The 22,422-nt window shown below is 36.2% G+C and overlaps 1 protein-coding gene across 1 annotated transcript in view; it reads right to left on the bottom strand.

Annotated features, from left to right (window-relative positions):
* Positions 1-13,735, bottom strand: part of LOC148649018 (uncharacterized) — a 66,893-nt gene extending 53,158 nt beyond the window's left edge. Inside the window, exon 1 of the mRNA XM_088605079.1 lies at positions 13,506-13,735. Coding sequence (XP_088461205.1) covers positions 13,506-13,596 — 91 coding nt within the window. The 5' untranslated portion in view covers positions 13,597-13,735. The remainder of the gene's footprint in view (positions 1-13,505) is intronic.
* Between the last annotated feature and the right edge of the window lie 8,687 nt (positions 13,736-22,422).

Genomic DNA, 22,422 nt, shown 5'->3' on the forward strand with positions numbered 1-22,422 from the left:
AACAAACTATTTCAATATTATTTCCACAAAATGTCAAGCACCAAACTAGGAGACAGTACTCCAAAGATCCTCTTAAGGAAATTCCAATGTGACACTATTTCCTGAAATTCAGATAAATATGCCTCTTAGTCAAAGACAAATGAAGTAAAATTTTACTTGAGTTCTTTCCAGAAATCAACCCCCTAGAACTCTGATGTTTGGAACTAGTTAAAAGATGAAAGGAACCATGGATTTCACTTACCTCACCGTAAGCATTGCCAGATAATGAAAACAATGTGAATCTAGACACTAAACATTACATGGTTAAACTTCATAAGCTACTTGTCATAGGATAAACTCAAAATGTGATTAACCTGAAACTCTACTTCTCCGACGACTACAATGTTTTAAGCTCTCCAACAAGAAATAAAATTAAGTTTTAATTGAAACCATGTTTATAACTTCATCATACAATTATTACTTATGTTCACATCATTGTTAGTGTGTTACACTTAGATGTGGTATTTCAAATTTCTTTAAAAAGCTTTCCATCTTAAAGTATATGAGTTACTTAAATAAGTTTTATAAATAAATTACTTTAATAAATAAGCCTCTGCTATTAAATGTTTAGAAATGTTTGCTTCTGGATAGCTTTTGTCTGACAGTAGACTTTGTTTTAGGAAAGAAAACACATACACACTCTGACTTACAATTCAACCAGTTTTGAAACAGATTAAAATATCTTCTTTTTAAAGTAGATTTAATTTTATTTGGATGAAAAAATACATATATTTTTGCTTTTTCAAATTAAGTACCCTGGCAACTAAAAACAGTGCATGTAATATATTTAAAATGTATAAATTTATACTGATGGAAAAAAGAAATGCAACACCTCTGGCCCTCCCGTCTGCATGGAACAGGCTGAAGAGTGACTCATCTGTGAAGAGGACCTGATGCTACTGCTGCCATCAAAGCCTCTGTCTGGCCCAAGCCAGTCGGGTGTGATGTCTAGGAGGTGTGAGCATAGGGCCTTTGACAGGTCGCCTTGCTCTAAGGCCAGCAGCATGGAGCCTCACTGTCCTGTCACTGATCCGGGCATTGTGTCTGCTGGCAGTTTCAGCAGCAGTACGGGTGGCAGATCTGAAACAATCTCTCAGATAGGCCAGTCTGATGTGTTGGTCCTGCATTTGACATTTGAGGCATTATGGAATGCACAGAAAACTGACTAAGTGTGGCCTTTTTCTTGCAGTGACCTAAACTTTGAATTAAGACCTTTTTAAAGGTGACCTGATCAGTCATTATTCCACCTGGACCTTGTTGGGTAAAAGTGAACCTAACAAGCTTTCATGTGATTGGCAAGTTGCAATGCCTCACTGCACAAGATATATTGCTGGTCAGAGGGCTTAAAACAAATTGACAACGTTTTGTGAAAGTACATAAGCTATAACTACAGTTTTCTCATTACAGAAAATTTTCTGCATTTTTATTTCCATCGGTATATTTATACTGTATATGCATGGAAAATAATTATGCTAAAATTTGCAATATGAATATATATAATATTTGAATGTGAACTTCAATCTGTGAATTTGACATAAATTAGTAAGAGCAGTGATCTTACTGTAATACATGCCACTGTGATACTACAATAATTCCATCACCCCAATCTAAGAATACACCTCTTAGCTGTAATGCTTGCATTACCTTAAATGCACTCCAACTGCAATTTAAAAATTAATCCTTTATGAGAAACTATCAGCCTTATCATAAGCCTTCCATTATTGTTATTGCTTGGTATGTACATTTTCACTTCTTCCAACTTCTTTCTCTCTGAAATGCTCTCTGAAATGTTTCCAATTCCATCATGTTAAAATGTTAATGTGAGTCTATGTGATGCTAATGTGAGCTTCCATCTCATGGGGTTTGCTCCTAATACTCTGGGCATTTGGGTATAAGCACTGAATTACCTGGTCTTTTAATGTTTTGTATTTCCCACAGGCTCTTTTTTTTTAACTGAATGCCCTATATATCTCTTTTGAAGGCGAAGATTCTCCTCTAGCCAACCAGTGCTAATTTTGAACAGATGTAATCTGTTGTATCTGTAGTCTGTACTCATAAACTTTATCATAGAAAGGTTTCTAGTTGCTGTGAAAGATGAAGTCTTCATTCGTGTGTTGTATTGATAGATTAACATTTACAGTAGTTCACCTTAGTATAGTGATGACAGGATCCCTGAGAAGTGGAAAAGTTTTCCTTATTGATTTGTTTTCAAGATTTTTGGTTGAATATTAATGGTGCTCCTGAGACTGAAATCTCCAGCAACCAACATTTCTCAATTTTCTGGGATTTTTGTATCACTTGCACTTATTGAAGTTAATGTGATTGGTGTTCAAACTTCTGCATCTGTAACTGTGGTGATTTGGGAGCAGCTGCTTGAGCTTCCAAGCCTTGAATGTTTATTCCCAGCTCTCGGAGTTAAACCTGTTTGGCAATAAAATGTTAGTTAGGGTTGTCAGGATAGGCTGCTGTATTTATAGTCCTTTGACAACCAAGGGCCAGGTGCTCTCTGTTAGCTTTTCTGTATGAATGCTTTGACAAATAAGAGTGTTCACAGTTTTCATACTTCCATTAAAGTGGAATGTGTTAGTTACTCCCTTTCATGGTGCTCCTCCATTGCTTAGTCAAGACAGGATAATTTCTTTAAAAACACGGATGTTGGTAGATTTTGTTTTAGCATAAAAATAAGATCACTCAGAGTAAAAAGTAAATAAATATATATGTTATATAAAATGCAAAATATTAAGGCCTAAGAATCATGAACAATTAACATATATATATATAGCTCTAGATAGATTAATGGAGGAACTAATGGAAAAAAACAAAAAGAAATAATATGTTAAAAATATTATTAAATCCCAGCTGAAAAGGCTCTGGGTACCACTGCTGGTGGGTAGTTAGGGATTTTGGAAGATAATGTTGTTTTGTTCTTGTTTCGTGTTCTGTGAAGGACATGGACAGAATTTCACAACATACGAGGCTTTGCCAGGCAGTGATGCCAGACACCCTACATACAGTATGAAAATTCGTTCACATCCTTCTGTCTTCACCACATCTGTATAAGATAAACATTATACTAAGCCAGTCGTCAATCGTATTGCAACACAACAAAAAATAAAAACAGAGCAATAGGTTAAAATGAAGTAAAATAAAATGGTTGTGTACACAAACTATTTGTTATTAGTTAATTGGAATGGCACTATTAGTTGAAAATAAGGAAGATGAAGTGGTTACAGAAAATTTAAAATCCAAATTAAATGAAGACTTCTTAATGACTTCTCGAAATTCTTCTACTGAAAGTGAACTACATTTTGTAACTGAATTTCAAATAACTTATATTTTATTTAAAATGATTTGTGGACATATCTGATTTATATAGGATATATTCTGTTAAAACTTAGGAAATATTAATGCTTGTCTGCACTACTGGCAATAGTATCCTGTGTATCATTTAAATGATGGTCTAGTTTCCTGACATTTAGAATTTCTGCTCTATTTTGTTTTCTATTTGGCACAGAGGATGACAGTGCTTTTCAGCATCACATTACTGGCTGCTAAATTTTTATGAATTTCATTTACGATGCAATATAAAAGGCAGCAGGAAAATACATTTTAAATTATTGAAATTATTAAACCAAAATGAGTAATTTTCATCTGAAAATCTACTCTTTTGAGCATCTTAATAACAAACCTCTATGATCTGTAACCAGATCAAAGCAATTTTTGTGGATGAATTCTGAAAAATACATATATGGTGGATAGACCATCACGTGATGCTGTATTAACTGCTTAATTCATAATGTAGGTGAAGAGTCTGTGTGAATGTCTGTGTAACCAGAGTATTTCATGTCACTGGAAAGGACTTAACACTGTGTTAAGTTATGCAGGCAACACAAGATTTTGGCAAACAAAAATATGTGTTTAAGGAGAGGCTCACGGAGAGGCTGTGCATATTTGAATCTGTGATTATATCAGTGAGCTGAGCTGTGATTGATTTTATTACAGCTGAAAGCCTCCAGATTCAATAAAAATACCATACGAAAGGTGTGGTGAGTACATGCCTTTCTGTAGCTTTGAATCAGCAAAGAAAACATACTGTAGAAGCTATTTCAGGTCAAATGTTTTTAGGTTTGCCTTCTACTACAGAAAAGAAAAATATTAGACATAATATAGAATACCATATACTGTAGATTGTTGTTATATAGAATAACAATAAACATATCATTCAGTATTCTGTATATACAAATCCATTAGGTGTGAAGCACATTATTAGTTAGACATAAATATAGTTTAGATCATACATCGTAGTCTTAAACACTGTCTTGGTAAGCCAGAACCTAACCCATTAAACAAAGGGCACAAGGCAGAATGTACCCTGGATGGGATAAAGGTCCATTGCATAAAATAAGAACAGGCCTATCTTTCCATTAATATATTTTTAGCAACAATATTATTAATTTCTATGACTTATATTACATTTAAAATTGTCTTGTGGCAAAATGCCTGTATCTTAAACTGTAAAAGGGAATAAATAATGAGTGTCTTTGGCACCTGAAAAAGGTGATGGCGACCTGCAGCCTCAAACTACTATGCAATTCAGGACATTTGAAACTTGACTAAGCACTCTGATTTGTGCCTATATTAGTATTATGTTTCTTTAGCAGTTAGTAATATATAACATATAACTACTCTACAATAGGTCTTTGTGTACTTGTGTAAACAAAGTCTTCGGGCTAGCCTGTACCTCTGGGAATTACAGCAGATGCACATTGATTAATGTTACTTTAAAAATCTGGTCCAAGAGGCATCTTGCCACATTACAAGATTGGGGAATCTTAATGAAATGCTGGTCTAATGGATGTTTTTGAGGGTTTACTTTTGCTGTTTCAATCTTCCCCTCACATACACATAACCCCATAACACAGAGGTTCCTATGATTGCTCACCCAATATAAAGACACATGCTATGACTTATAGCAGTCCAAGAACCACAGTATTTACCAGAACCAAATTTCCAAACAAAACGTTCAACTTTCCCATTCTCTGGAACCGGCTCCAGTCAGTAGCCTGGCATGCCTCCTCACACCACAGTGAAGAAACAAAAATTCCAGACATCTTCCTCGGTCCCAGGCACCCTGAAGAATGTGTCCCTGCTATTCCCCCTAAACCCAAAACTGGACTTAGGGACAAACAGGGTAGAAGGGGAAACACCAGTGACACATTGAAAATGATGCTAGGGTGTTCCTCCTCTGATTCCAGATCCTGGTCTCCGAGTCCTCGGTCTCACAATCCTTCCTTCTCCAAAAGTCCTTAATTCTCTGACTGGGGCCATTTGAAGCCTTCTTAAAAAGGTCTTATTATTCATTCCCTGGGTGGTGGAAGTGTCCCTGTGATGTCTTGAGTGGAGGCAGAGCTAACTGCTCGGGGTGGGCTCATTGAGGAATTGGCTGAAGTAAAATGGTCAGGAGTATCATTGCACCCTGTGTATTCACACCTTGTTCCATAGCTCCCTCCAGGTCACAGGCACAGTCAAACCTGCCTTTCACCTCTGAACTGTGTGGCAATTGTTAGGCATCTGTGCTAAGAGGGCCATTGGTCAGGGAAGGAAGTTCAGAGAACAAAGCACAAATTGCATTAGAACATTAGAACGACACTGGCCATTCAATGAAACTTAAAATAAATGAGTCCTAGACACCTTTCATCAAGCATCCATTATTTATTACTCTGTAACACTTACCCCTCCTAAAATGTTGGTCATCCCAACCACACTCTGTACCTGGTGCCTCACTATTTTTATCCCCTAGTAGAAATTAAAATGAGCATGTCTGAAGGTACACTAATCATCCACCTGCCTGTGTTTCCCTAAATCCAAGGACCCTTCACCTAAACTTCCCTCAGTCCCTGGAAGTCTACTGGATTTCAGCTGCAATATTTATAATCTTGCTTGAGCTCAGAGCCTGTGTATTCCAAAACATGTCTGTCTGACAGTACCATGGGTCTTCAATTTAAATCATGTCAGAGCTCGCCGCACAGAGCTCCAGGACCCGTCTGCCTTGCAGTCCCATGGGTCTCCAAAAATCAAACCTGTATGAGCTTGCACCCGGCAGAGCTCCAGAACTCGTCTGCCCAGGAGGTCCATGGATCTCCAAATAACTCATCTGCCTCTTTTGTAGTTTCACAGGGCTCCCGAGCCCGTCTTCCTGTGAGTCATTGACTGGCCTATGCCTCCCTTACTGTGTGGAGGGGTGTCCTAGGCAGGAACTAAGGCAGTAACACGGGACTCACTAACCATTTTTACTACCACGCCACCTTGCAGCACATGGTGCTTTCCTGGGCAGTAGGCCTTCACCGTATCTTGGGCCACATAATCCCCAGTTGCTCTACACGTTCTTTGCAGCAGTATTGTGGAACACACAAATAATATTTACCACCACACCTCCCTTACAGCACATGAGACTTTCCTAGGGAGGATATTCAGAGAACAAGGCACGAAATGCATTGCATTAATTGACACTGGCCATTGAATGCAAACTAAGATCAATCAGCCCCAAACTCCTTTCGCTCCAAAACCGATTATTTTTCGCTCTGTGAAATAACTATATTTCTAGGTCTTTACATAAAATGTTATATAAAAATATTTCACCTTGTGCAATTCTTCTGAAATTTGCTTTTCCAAATTTTCATTCTTTTGGAACCCTTTCTCACATTCCCCCTGTCTATTCTCCCACTGCCCTTCTTTTGTCCTTATTACCTTTATACTCTTGTTCTCTTTCTCCATTCCTCACAGCCCTAAAGAGGTCTCCATAGCCAAAACATTATCTTCTTTCTCATTAACTTTTTTCCTTCATATTCACAACCAATATATACTAATATAACCAATTGACAAGGCCGTGGGCCAAAAGATAACATCTAAAACAATTCATTTTGCTAAAGACTATCACAGGCAAGACACAGATAATAATACGGAGCAGTAAATATTCATAGATGGAAATTAAAGTGTCCTCCAAATAAATCTTCAAGGCTTGTTCAAACTGTACTTACAGTATTTGATATCACTATACAAGATTTAATGTTCATATACAGTATTAACATACAGTATATGCAATGATAATTAAAACATTAAATGTTAATTAATTTTCCTACTACTATATATTAGGAGCCCAAATACCCTAGGTTCCTGATTTTTGGCACATTTTGGCTAAACTGGCTTTTTCAACTCCCACTGTAATTTATTTAAGTACATCTGGTATAAAGTTATGATGCCATGATCTGGATGCGAAAAGCACTTCAAAAATCAATATTGTGGGGTGGCTACCAAATGTCAAGTCTAAACTCTTTCTGACTTACAAAATATGGCTTGTATAAATGCTCTCTAATGTAATTTTGAGTAATTTTGGTTCTCTGCCCAACCCCTCTCTATTTTATCTTTTGTGTGGTGTGTTGGCAGAAAAACGGTTGCCACGTTCTATCCCAGAAGTGACTGTACTTAAGAAAATGATGGATGTAATGAAAGGCTGTCTTCAAACAAAAATATCATCCTTAAACATCTTCTTTTAGAATCTTTACCAAAATCTTTTTCTCTTTCATAATGCTAGAATTTTCTGTATATACCAAAGGTTATTTATATATATATCCATTTTCTGAACCAAATTATCCAGTATAGGAAGGCAGGATACATCCTGGATGGGATGCCATTCAATCACAGGTCATACTCAGACACAAACACACTCACACCAGGGCCAATTTTTACAGAAGCCAACTAACCTACCAGTATGTTTTTGAATTGAGGGAGGAGACTGAAGAACACAGAGATGACCCACACGAATACAGGGAAAACATACAAACTCCACGCAGACAGCACCCCACATGTTGAACCTAGAGCCACAATGCTATGAGGCACCAATGCTAACCACTTTGCCACAATGCCAGTCAGGTTATTTATTTGTACACTAAATGTATTATCACACAGAAGGATTCACAGTTTTTCATGAACAAATACATTTTTACTGATAAATGCTGGGGTCATAGTAGCAAAATAGATCCATGTTACTTTATATTATTGGCTATATTACTTCAGATATACAGGACAAACCATACCACATCCAAAAGTAAACTCATTTTCATCATCAGGAGCAATACATGTGGGTAATAAAGCTTAAAGTTGTCTTCCTTTAATACACTACACTGTCTATCCGTGTTTAAAATTACTGAGAAAATAGACAAAAATGAATAAAAGTAATATTTACCATCCATATAATCATATACTGTACTGTATACGTAAAAGCTAGTCTTTATCAACACAAATCACAAACTATCCAGTTCACATACATATATGTATATATTTTGAAAAGTTATTATACACTTTATTACCAAGATAGATTTTGTGACAAAGCAAATTAGATTCATAATGCTCACAACTGAAGAGTGTGCCGCTAAACAGGGAAGTTACACAATGTGGTAAAAACTAAAATCAATGTAAAGACCCATTTGGTTATATATGGTTTGGGTCTGGCCTGTGTCTGAATAAGCATCAGGATATTTCACCCACTATTATACCACCTCACAGCTTGTAGGATTCTGCTCATCGTATATATACAGTATATTTACAGTTTAGTTCAACAAGAACGCAAAGAAAAAAACCAACAATGTAATTTCACAAAAAAAAAAGTAAGAAAGATCTGATTTGAGAATTGCAACTACCTGACCAATATCCAGTCCCTTTGGATACGTACAGTACATAAAACAAAATAAAATGAATGTATTCAATTATGCATAATATTTCTCTTTGCAATATAATAGTTAAAATATATAGTAATGTTTTATATTATTTTCTTTCTATTTAAAATGGTGTATTTTTTGGAATAGACAAACTTTTTTTACTGAGTTCACATATCACCATCCTTAGTGCTTTGTCATCCTCAATTCAAAATATAATAATTAAACAAATGCATTAAAGGTTATGTTACATGTTCCAAATTAAAATTCATAAACATTTCAATGTCTTTGATGGCTCTTAAATACACAACCACAAATAATTTTGTTGCTCCCTAACTTTGTTGTCTTGGTTTGTTTAAAAGGAAAAAAAGAAATACAATTAATTTGGCACATCTGCAAAAGTTTTATGAGTGCAGTCTAATGCATTCATTGAAAATGTGTAAAAGTATATAATTTTAAATGTATATTTTTTAATTTTTTCTTGCTTTTAAAGACAGGCAGACAAATAATGGATTTTTGTTAGTACAGAACATGGACACTTCAAAGCATAATGCTTTTACCTGAAGTAACATTTTTGAAGATAGAATAAAAACAATAGCTCCCCTAGGACTCAGCCACGTGCCCTAATTTTCCATGTTCTCAATGCCTAGCTGCACTTTTACATGATGTTTCTTACATCAGCCATGTACTTCCTCCTTTCCATTTTTTTTGCCAAAGTGTGTTTTAATATTTTGCAATGGCTGCCAAAGCAACTATTTAAACATCTGGAAATCATCCTCCACCACATTTGCTGACTGCTATAATTTACTTAAATGTGGTTCCCATGGAGAAGCTTGACATGTGTGTGTAGCATTAACAACGTATCAAATAAAATGTCCATGTCGTCCACAGCACAATGTCCATGTCCATCACTGGAGAGTTCTGCCAGGAGGCCTTGTGATTGCTAAAGTTTTGAGAGCTGTAAGAACTTGTAGCACTTTTGTGTTATGAACTACGAAAACAAATAAACTACTAGTATTTTATCAATTAGTAACATATGAGTGCAGACAATGGTTTCCTTCTTTGTCACTATGGTAAAATAGATTTGGTTTAAACAGTTTGTGTGTACTGGCTATAAAAGAAACATTTGTTGGTTGCATTCGAGATATATGTTACTAACTAGTTTAACTGGGAAACATTAGACGAACCACATTAATTTAACTAACATATCCAAAAATGAATGAGAATATCTCCATAAATCAATTTTGAGTAGATGTTATTTGTTACTGAAGCTTGGCATGTGTATGTACTGTATGCAGTAAGCCCTCCTGTGAATGTATTTCTGCACTGGAGGGTATGTAACTGACCCCTGGATTCAGACCTATTACCCTGCATAGCCCAGACAAGCACCAAAACCACTACACCATATAAGTGTGTCAAAGAGTCCTGGAGAGTGATGTCATCATAGCAATCTCTTTTTACACCATAAAACCTGTCTCATTACTAATATATAGTTACGTGGTTGATTTCATTGTATGTTTTAAGAATTTCAATTGATGTTGTTCAGAAATTACATTCCTAAGATGTAAGATTGAATCCAGGCCTTCTCCTCTTTTTCTGGCCTTGAAATTTTAGAAATTATGTTGACCCATCATCAATGCTTCACAAGAAAGCATGTGCACATATGAAATGAATTTTACCATTGTATAAGAGATGGCGCTTCCAACATTTGTTTAGAATATGTTGGAAGTCATCAAAGGGTAACTTCAGCAACTGAAACATTCCACAATTCCCATTCCTTTAGAAATCCATCATGTTCCCCAAAATGCATATGCCCTGATTTTTGGAACTGCATATCTATTATCAAAAACTCACAGAAACATAACTGCTGTTTGCAATTATTCTTTTTAATCAAAATACAGCTGCACCAGAGTCTCAGAAAAGTATTTCCATATAAAAATATCAATTGGGCATCAAACTTTGTTTTGTTTTAAGGCAGTATGGGACTTAAAATAAATTAAAACCAAATACAGGTAATGGAAATACCACATTTTAGAAAAGGGTGAATAAGATGGATATCAGTTCTATTTAGTCTGTTCAGAAAGCTTTTTTGGTAGAGCTTTAGTTATATATTACGGTCTTGGGTGTGTCTAGTATTTCCTCTGGCAGTGATTTTACCAAATCAGCAAGTTATTTCACCACAAACCCAGTTTATTATACATGAGAATTCTAGAAAGTATTCATTTTTCCTAGCCATAAAGTGCTATGTACCAAAATAGCAAGTCAACGGCAAAACCATTAGGTTTTTTTCATTTTCAAAAGTCTAGGCAAACAATCTACTTCTTTTTCTTGAAAGACATGCTGTTATTATCTAGCTTGCTAGCTAAATACAAATATATTTAATTCTATGAGAATGTAAATATGAAAAGGAAAAAGCTGGTGTATAAAATATGCATCACAAGTAAGTGCACATATTTAGAATAAATAATGCTGAAGTAGCAAACAACACAGTTTACACTTACACTTTCACCCTTATGACTTAATCTTATAAACAGAAAAACAATATAAACTTCCATATATAATACAATATATAAAAATGCAATTATTTAAAAGTGATTAATAAATTCATGTGGATGGAAAACAACCTTCATTTTAGTACTGCATGTATCAAGAAGACCATCCACAATGATGCACAAAAAGCTTTCACCATACTATACCTAACATTAGCTAGCATTACATGATCACAGTTATGTATCGATTATTTTTAAATGTTAATTTCTAGTTTCCCAGGAATGTAAGAAATTGTTATAAATTAATTTTATATTCTTGGTTTTCATTGTCCATAGCATACTTCACTTTCTAAGAATTGCCAAATATGGTAATCTCCATTCTCCTAAAAAACAGATCAAATTAAACAACAGAACTACTGGGAGTAATACAATTTAAGTAACATGAAACAGAAAATCTTATGATTTGAAAAAGATATTGAGTCTGGAAAGGTTCCAGCTCTGCAAAATGTTGCCTAATTCAAAGTCCTTACAAGGCCGTGAGATTTCAATGTTTCTCTACGGAACTGCATTGTACTGTTCTGTGGTTTGTGTTGGAATGTATTTGCGACAAGCATGATGATTTATCTTGGTTTGAAAGACATGATTATGGTAGTCGTTGTTTAATTTTTTTCAAGTATATATTGTGAAAGACATGAAAAATTCAGCAAATGAGCAGTAGAACCAATGCCTCTCAGTATACATACATAAAGTACTACACACACTAAAACATGTTTACATACATTTTTTGTTATTTGCAATCCTTGACAAGAAGACTCTGCAACATTGCTTAACACTTTTTAGTATGACAAGAGGCTTAACAACTCAGGCCACATCTCCCTCTGATCCTAATTATTCAATTTCAGGCTGTCACCACTAGGAGGCTTATTCCTAGCAAAACCATGCAAAAAAACAGAATTATAAGGAGATAAATCTGTCCTTAAAGTCTTAGAAAGCACATAAAAACACACATACAGTATGTAGTGTGTGTATATATATTTGTTCAAACTTACAAAACATTCTACAATTGTTTGATTTTGTGCTTGTTTTAACTAAAAATAAAACAAAATCTCATAAAACCGAACTGTAAAAAATAATCTTTCTCAAAAATACTTCCAATAATCAATACAATGCTGCAATGCAAATTTAAAAATAGTTTTGATCTAAGACAGGCCTCCTCAAAATTCACATTCTTCATTTAGAATGTAACAGAGCCTATGATTTGTTTTAAGAACTTTTTCTTCAATGACATAATGGGAGCTTAAGGTAATATCACATGAAACAAGAAAAAAGTAAAATGTTCCACTATACAACTTTTTTCCTGTATTAGCAAAATGTTCCCAACGGCCCTCTCAGAAAATTGATGGTTTTTTTTAGTGCCTCACATCTGACGTGTATTAAAACGTTAGCTGTGTTCTGCAAAGGCCACGTGAGGTCTCTTGTTTAAATGGGGTCCACAGATGTGGAAAAAGTGTTAAGAAAAAAAAAGGGTTTTGTGGGACACCAGGTGTTCATTAAACTGTAAAAAATGAAACAAAAGTCTTTCTAAGTATTTTTATACTTACGTCATATCTTTATACAAAATTATTTAATTAACAACGAAGCCAGATCTTATAATCTTATATCATGTTTTGTAGCTTGTAGTGTGTCTAATACAATCTTTGCTAATACTTTCAAGAACATGAAAGAATTGGAACATCACATTCCAATTTCTTTCAGATGTCTGCATAGGATCATCTTGACAGGAGGGCACATCATACAAGATCAGTTAAAACAGCAAGCATTCCATGTCTGCATGTCATTGTCTTATGATATTTATGAAGACAAATATAAGTTAACAAAATTACATAGTCATATATTTATTTAAAACTACCATAATAATGCATGTTAAAATCCTTATAATCTTTGATTTTACTTAATATGGCAAAAGTGATAAAATTATAACAATACACACCACTTAACTTAAAAGAACAAAAAACACCAGAAAACATTCTATGTATGTTATATTCTATGAATTTTATGTAAAACATTCTATGTAAATATTAAAAACATTCAATGGTAATACACTAACATACAGTACATCATTGCAGCAAAGCTAAGTCAGAGATCCTAAGCCAAAAAACTGCAGTGAATTCAATATCCCATGCTAATCAAATACCATCCACAGCATGAAAAGAGCCAATATAATACACAACGAGGCAGCATAAACAGTGAAATTGCTTTAACTTACCACTTACTCCACCTTGGCATTTCACAAATAAAACCTGAGCCACAGAAACAGCAAGAAATAGAAAAGTCCTGGAATGCACAAAGCTCATCATGTCTGTTACTAAGACATGAGCTTTTAAGTGTGCAGATGAGAAAAAAAGAAAGCAAAGTTATTGCAGCACCATCAAGTCAGTGTGTGATCCCTTTCCTCTAAGCACCAGCCCCAGCCCAGACTCTGCAAGCACGTTTTTAAGAGTTACAGCTTTAAATAAGAAGAATGCTGGCAACCCTAATTTTCCTCCCCCTTTATGTGAGCAGCCTCACAATCATCCAGTCACAGACAAGTCTAGCACTGAGGGAATGTAACATTGTAAACAAGCCTCTCCATTTTAGAAAGTTCACAAGAATTGTAACTAATACAACAACAGAGATTAAACATTTCAATTTCATTTCATAGTGTTTGTGGTGAACTAAATCTGATTTGCCACTATATACAGTATGGCTAAGCAGGATCCTAAAATTGTGCTTAAATTAGTCCACAAGGCTGTAATTCTAAAACAAAGTGAAAGGAACTATTTTTATTTCACTGGAAAATACAAGGGACTATTTCATGAACACTCTAGACCACTGTCTAAAATCAGTGAGCTTTGTAACACTGGGACATTTAGAAGATAAAGGCACACAGGATTTTAACAATGACTAGTTGTTAGTATTATTTTGTTGTGAAATGTTATGAAAGAAGAGAAGATATTTTCCCTTTTTAATTTTGATTTCAGTATATTTGGTATGTTTTTAACTTGTTACAGTATATGATATATCTTCAAATGTATTAAGGAAACTGCAATACACTGTGACATATACATGGTACCTTTTTCTCACAATGGAAGTTTGTCTTCCAAAGTCTACACCAAGAATACCAAGGTGAGTTTCAACTCAGGTCTTGCAGTGGAAAAAAATAATTATTTTTTCACTGGTTTGCTGAAAATATTGGGAACAGTATGTCATATTGGCCTTATAATTAATACATTCATTAGAGCCAATGTCAGCCAATTTGACTCTACATTGTGCTTCTCTTCTTCTATAAGGCTAGTTGAGTCTGACATTTTTTGATGGCCAATTTCCTTGAGAGGTTATTTGTGAAGCAAGCCAAAAGGGTCATCCTTTGACCATTAAGGAGTTAGATCACAACATGGCTACAAAAAGGGCAACAAAAATTAAAGATGTGCTAAGCATCCATGGCAAGAGCCCTGCCACACAGTGGACCAATGTTATAGATAGCAGAAAAATTTGAATTCAATGAAAGAAAATGTAGAGTGAGTCAATGATGTGGCTTGAAGGGTGAGAATATCAGCTCACCCCAAACAATAGGAAGGTTCAACTTCTACACCAAAGTCTTGCACAGGTTTTGTACCTTTTATAAAGATGTCTTGCAGGATAGAAATGTACACCTACTGTACAGATTCCCCATTTTTCATCCACTGTGGATGACATGATAGACAGATATGCTCAATCAGTATGGTTCAGGGCACAGAACCAGCTTTCTTTTTCTTTTTATGTTAAAGGCACTGTGGTAAAGTATCAAAGGAAGGAAGATGTACAAAACACACAACCAAAGTGTACTCTACACCATGGTACTCAATACCATGGTGAAGGGCACAGAGGCATCAGAAGCTACCTGTAAAGCTCCTGCAGGTGTTAAGTCTCAGCAAAAATTTCTCTCATGAGCAGGTAGAGAAGGAAGAGCAAGCAGTGATGCTGGACCTTGTTAGAGCATGTGATGGGCTGAAATGCCAAACTAGCTGCATAAAAGAAAGTAAGGGATATACAAAGTTTTACATCTCTCATATTGCAGAAAACTCACAACATCTTCTATGATTTCCAATAGCAGTGATAAGTGGAAGATAGTTGACAATCTAAACAGGTGTTTTCCAACTATAATCCAGAGGGACCTCTGTGTCTCTTGTATTTTTTTTTGCTAACCTATTTCAATACTCACATCATGAGTTTCATAAATATTCAAGTTCAGGCACACTTATTACTAAGAGGTGAATCCATTATGTTTGTCTTAACAGCTCTTAATCAATCATTTTCTGATGAACAGACACAGGTGGGAATGATAATATATGAAACACTCCCATAATTAACTTTTTTCTTCTGCAGAGTTCCATTGTTATATTTCAGATACCACATCTGAAACCTGAATAACTGAAACTCAGAAGCAGCAAAGGGGTTAATACAAATTACAGTAAATAAAAATAAAAAACAGAAGATTCAGTGATCCAACAGGACCTTGATTGGAGACCATTGCTGTAATCTATCCCCAAAAGCCACAAGTACCCAAGCAAGAAAGAACCTGGAAACTTGTTCTTCTCACAGTGTACATTGGAGTCTAAGCATAAAGACAGCCAAGCCGCCTGTGAGGCTCCTGCAGGCTTAAGGTCTTAGGCAACAATTCCCTTCACCCATAAAGTGAGAGAGGGGGAGTGGCAATCAGTAGGGCCAGGTATTGTTATATCTTTAAGACAGATTTGCTATAGAATTACTCAAGGTAGGAAGGGAGGGAGTGTCGCACAGATTATCTAGGCATAGATGAAACCAGAGAGGGAAGCTTGTGAGAGTCAAAAGTCTCTCAAACTCTCAGTGTGAAATCTCTAAAGCATATAAGGGAAGTGTCCTAGGGATAGTGACATGTGCATTAAAGATATGGAATCATGCCAGTGTGATATTTTTTACATGTTGTCCTCTTAATTTGAGATAAATCCCACATGCCCTGTGAGAGAGTGGTCTGTAGTTTATGGAACAAGTACTAGGTTTATTCCATGCTGAGAAGAGAAGAGAGAAAACACAATGTTTTGGCTGTGAAGCCTTCTTCGGGTGTAAGAAAGACAGGGCAGACAGCAAAGATTAAATTGCACAGAAGAACAAAAGCTGGGAGAGGGGAGGAGGCAGGAGAGGCAGAGAGGCCACTCAGGAAGTGCAAAGTAGAGAGGGGTGAAGAAAGGTGTGAGGTCAAAACCTGCATGAGAATAGAGAGAATAAGTCAGTCATTGAGAGAAGGGGGATGGTGTGAACCTAGTTTTAGGATGAGTTTAGTTTCTGTTGTGTTTCTGCTATGGAAGTTGAGAAACCCTTCTTTGAGAACAGAGACAGAGAGATCAGTGTGATCATGGCCATCTGAGGTGAAATGAGAAACTATGGCCTTGGAGAAATCTTTATTCTTTTCAGCCCTAACATGTTCTCTGAAGTGGTCTCCTAGTCTCCCCAACATAGATAGCTGGGCATTTTTTGCAGGAGATACAGTAAATGAGGTTGCTGGAGGTACAGGTTGTTGTCTGGGTGATCCGGAATTGACCTGAGGGGCCTTGAATGAGCCTGTCGTTAGATATGTATTTGCAGGTGATGCAGTGAGTTCTGTTGTAGGGGAAGGTGCCTGGTGGGGATCATCGCCCTGTAAAATGGAGTAGTTGTTAATAATGGTCCTGGGGATAGAAAGTGTGTAAGAGTAGTAGGGAAGTACCAAAGGAATGCGGTTGTGAGACCAAGAGTTCCTGGTCGAGTTGATGATCTGAGAGCTTTTTTTGGCCCAGGTGAGGGCCCTATCGATAACATGGGTGGGGTACCCTCTGTTGATAAAAAAATAATACATTTTGAGTGCTTGGTTCTGGAAATCCATGTCGTCACTGAAGAGTCAATGTAGCCGGAGGAACTGTGAAAAAGGGAGAGAGTTTTTGGTGTGAGTGGGAAGAAAAGAGCTTTACAGGAGATAGCTGTGTAAAACTGTGGGTTTGTAATAGACCGAGGATGAGAGTCATGGATGGTTAACAGATAGATGTATGTCTAGAAACGGGAAAGTGGTGCAAGATATGTTAACTGTATATTTGAGGGATGGGTGAGAGTTAGTGAATTGATGCAGGAAGTTTTTTGCTGGTTATTAGAGCATGTAGCAGAGCCAACGCAGTCATCGATGTATCGCTTGTAGAGTGCAGGGACAAAGCCAGTACAGGAAGCAAAGAAGCATTCTTCTACCCAGCCAACACAAATATTGGCATAGCTGTAGTCTATGGGGCAGACCACTGATGTGCTTTTTAGCATAGCACATACTCTAAAGATCCTGGGTAAACTCATTGCAACTCCAGCCATGATATGTGACTTCCCAAATTGATGCACAAAAGGCCTTGTTTCAGAGCAGGACACAACAAGTTTCTAGGTCAACTAAGTCCAGAGGATATAAAGTGGTGTTCAGGTTTCCACAAGGAACCAGCCTACATATTCAAATTCAAAGAGCTTTATTAGCATGCCCGATAAATTAAACCAAATTAAAAACTAATTTTACCAAAGAAGATAAAATTAACAGAACATTTACAGTACAAACATGTTACTGGACATTTACATTCAACTCATAAATATAAAACAAATTATGGCAGGTGTGGGAACTACAGGATTAGATTTGTTATTTCAAGTAAGAATATTTTCATAAAATCCCAGAATTTTTCTCACAGTGCAGCAGAAAGTGCATCTCTGTCTGTGCTTGTCCCTGCTGAGCTCACAATACTATACTCCAAGTCCCAACCAAGAATGCAGGACTTGGTGTATCGAGGTGCATAGATTGTAATCCTGCATCAAAACCGAAGACTCCACAATGAACATGATATTGGGTTTGTGATATGAAGTGTTAATGCTGTAATCAGAAAGGCAGTAAATGATTTTCTTGATGTTCTGCACCATGCTAAAATTAGGGACAACATACAGTATGTCCATGCTTGCAACTGTGTGCCAATGTCTGGCTGTTTTAGTCTACAGATCAAAGGGAGCCCAGTGCTTTCACCTGCAGATTCAAGAGCTTTACTGTCTGCAGATTCCAGGGAGAATTGGGAGGCAGGAGCTCTACCAATAGTAGATCCAAATCTTGTAAAGCCCAAGCTAAATTAAATTATTGAAGAAATTATCCTACCTTAGTACATTAGAAACTTAGAAACATTTCGTGGATGAAATTTTGCAGATTTTGGCATGTTAGGCCTTATGTCATTGTGATTCAGATTTATTCGATATACAATACAGTACATGATTGAAGCTGTATTTGACTCAGAGGGCCGGCCCTTGCTTTTAGTGAGCTCTAGACAAGATTTTGGAAAGGAGCCCCTCTAGATCACGATTATACACTACTATTATCAGCTCCCAACACAACCTTATTTTACTGTTAAGATCAATTAAATACATTGATTATATAACTAGAAAACGTATTTTTACGCTTAAAAACACATAATTAATTATGAACAAGAACATGAAACACAAATGTTGCAGGGATAATGTATTTTAACATTGAAAGTAAGTTTGAAAGCAAATTTCACTGAGACGATCTTGTGCCATGGCTGACATCAGGTATGTTTTAATCAACCTAAGCTCTGAAAAACTCTCTGCTCCTGCCACTGTCACTAGGTGAGTGACAGCAATCCGAAGAGCTACAGGTTGGGTTTACAGTATGTCCATTTAATGAAATACAGGAGAAACTGCAAGGAAAACAATGTTTTTTAATGATGATTACGTATAATTGCTGAAGTCTTTTGTATTGTACATTCACTTTCACGCTTTTGTTTGAGCAGGGCAGCTCTGATTTTTAACCAGGTAAAATAGCATACAGTATGTACAATTGTGGGAAATCTTCTAGTAAAACACCTGAAGTCGTCTACGTGTCAAGCTTGAAAATGCGACTTGTCTACTGTTCGCTAGTTACATGGATCTGACAGACTCCGAACCAAATGAAATAAAAATGCATTACTACAGTGACTTTGTTTGGCTTACCTCTGTTATGATATCTCTTATCCTGTTCTTCTTTTCTGTGCTTCAGAAACACATTACGTAATGGATTATGATTGTTCATTTTTTGACCAGCTTCCTTTAGGATAATCCACAGCAGCAACAGAAAAAGCCACTTTTCGCTCACATTTGAATGTGCCAATTAAAAAAATTTGTTGTGTTGCAACACAATCATGAGGTGTCCATGGAGGCCTCTAGACCCCAGGCAGTCATCTAGTTCACCTGTGCCCAGGGCCCACTTTGTTGACCCCAAAGCCCAAATACAAGTAGGAACATATATTGGTGGAGGTTAGGTAAAATGTAATTGAATGCAGGTTGCGTCACTCTTTTTAACATAAGATACAAGACAATAACAATTTGAGAGCTATGAAAGCATAACAAAAACACATTTTGTTTTGTTCAATAAAAAATGCTCATTATAGTGTCAATAATGTGCTAAAAAGACATTATTTTAATTACTTTTAATAAATACCAAGGATAAGGAGAAATCAAATTTTTGTTTTTTTCAAGGCAAAGCTGCTATGGTTGTAACATTTGTTTATTTTTATAAAAATCAAATTCATGCTCTTGAATTTGTAAAGAATTACAAATGGAGCCACCAAGAATAAACCCTTGTGTAATATCTATTAGTCTCAAACAGAAGAGGGACATCACAAGGGGACATTATACAACTGTTCTCAATCTTGAATGATACTGACAGAGTGAATAGACAACTTAATCTTCAGAAATGAAGTAAGGAATTAGCTATCAAGCCATTGAATTGGAATGTAATTTCTTACATTCTTTCAAATAGTGACTGAATGAGATTCAGCAATTATTAAACTCCTTATATTTTAATGAACAAGATGTCCTTTGTGACCTTTCTATTTCTTTATGATTTTCTGATATGTACATGTAAGTTACATACTACAATATTCTGGGACCACAAAAAACATCTAATTTATGAAGTCTCTGATAATGGAGGAAGCATGCTTATTATCCTCTATCTATGAAAAATTAAACACAGAGAAAAAAATCCCAATATTTACAGTATATGAATACTTTGAATATTGTTTAAACTAATTGTAATTTTTCTGTGTTTTGATCCAGCGCCCTTTCTCAGTATTGATGCATAATTCCTTGCTCAGCTGAGCTACAGTACAGAATAATGGCTCTACTGTGTGTTGTTACACCCACATCTGAGATTCAATTAAAAGTTATCTGGTATACATTCCTCTCATATTCACTGCAGAACTTGGGTCATCAGGGATTAAGCTGAAAACCACGAGTCATTTCCTTACAAACACAAATTGCAGTTCAGCACATAATAGTTAAATTTTCACTTGACTGCATATTATACTGTCCTTTAAACTTTTAACAAAGCAGACATATGAGTAGGGATCTCTGTTAATATATAAAATGCAAAGGAATAAGTAGAGGTTAATTCTATGCTGAAAGTAGAAAGAAATTAGAAAGTCTGATCTTGGAGCAAAGCCCTGTAAAAGGCCCAGGGGGGGAAAGAAGGAATGATGAAGACATCTATAGAAAGCTTCAGCAGGAGGTTTGATATGTTGTAGTTGTATTAGTAAGAAAAGGTTTAACTGCTGTAGGTATGCATGCAGCAAAGGAACAACTACAGTAAATCCATACTGAAAACTACTTTAAACGGGCCAGCTGTACACCAGCCAGACCGCTGATTAACAAAGACTTGTCTGCTATTGCAATTAATCTGACCTCATCTCCCAGACAAATTGTCTACTCATCTGCTATAGAGCAAAGGTTCATGGACAGCACCCTAAGACCAAACACCAGTTTGGCCACAGGGGCACAGGTCCTGTGAAAATTGATTTTTAATTCTTAGACCAATATTAAAGCACTTTACAGTATGTTCCATATAGTTTATTTAATAGTTTTCCTACATGTTTGAAGGCTATTGAGGAGCAACCTGACATTTATGACTCCTTTACACTGACTTTATTCCTGACATGATCCAAACCATACCAAGAAACACTGGCCTGCTAACAAACTGTAAGTAGTACAGCTTTGCACACTGGACTGACTAAAGGCTATGTAAAAAAGAATCTATAATGCTTAAAGTTTCCCAAACATTCTCTACAGTTGTTAATGAAGCACAATCTCAAGGAGAACAGTTGATCTGGTCAGACTTTTTTTTTCAGTTGGCTTTCACCTAAGACTTCAAATTTTTGACAGGCTAAATTGTTTTCTTTTGTATCTGTGCCATGTGCCAAAGAGAATTTATGGATAAGATAAATTGGTCATAAATATATGTTCATAATTAAATATCCAATATCCAATTATATAAATATAATTTCATAATTTCATAAACCTGATCAGATAAAGGTCTTATAATCATATCCTCCAAAGAGATGGATAATTCTGGCTTGCTTCTGTTAAATTGAATTGTAGCTGAAGACCTTAACCTATAGAGCTCCTGTGTTTTATATAAGACAGCTAACAGCATCACTCTTAATCTTCCAGTTCCAGCTTCAGATTTCACTGAAAGTGGCAATGCTTTTATCAGACTAGATATGCTGTAGAAAAAAGAAAAATCAAAGAATCATAAAGACTTGGATATGCAATATTCTGTATACTATTAGTAAAAATGTTAAACTGAACAGAAAAAATACTCTATTATGCAACACTTTGCATCCCATTGGTAATTGTCTCTGGATTAAGATAATTGTTGTTACGAAGCTTAGATCAGGACCCTATGTGGACGGTATAAACCGGAAGGGAGTGAAAGAGGCTAGGAACTGTGCAGAATGACAAACAGGGGGGTTTGACGACTGTGCACTGGTGCTCGGGGGGAGGCGTGGTCCAGGCAAACAAGTCAAAGGGGGTCCAAAGGGAAATCCAAGGTGAAGTCCAAAAGTCAAGAGCCGAGTAATCCAAAGAAGACAAAGACAAAATAAGGTTTAAAAACTGGAACAGGATCCGGTGCAGGAACGGGGAATAAAACAGGATCACGAGGCCAGGCACTCTGAACTCAGCAGGGTCTGGATGCCGATAGGAGGCCTATGCCCTCAAGCCGCAGATGTAGGGCGACTTGGTGTTAGGTAAGCTTCCAGGGATCCGTCTTCCAATGAGAGCCAGGAGTAGCGAGAGCGTCTGCCTTAAGTAAGGAG

The sequence above is a fragment of the Lepisosteus platostomus genome, chromosome 14, assembly GCF_059453375.1.
Source record: "Lepisosteus platostomus isolate fLepPlt1 chromosome 14, fLepPlt1.hap1, whole genome shotgun sequence".
Classification (NCBI taxonomy): domain Eukaryota; kingdom Metazoa; phylum Chordata; class Actinopteri; order Semionotiformes; family Lepisosteidae; genus Lepisosteus; species Lepisosteus platostomus.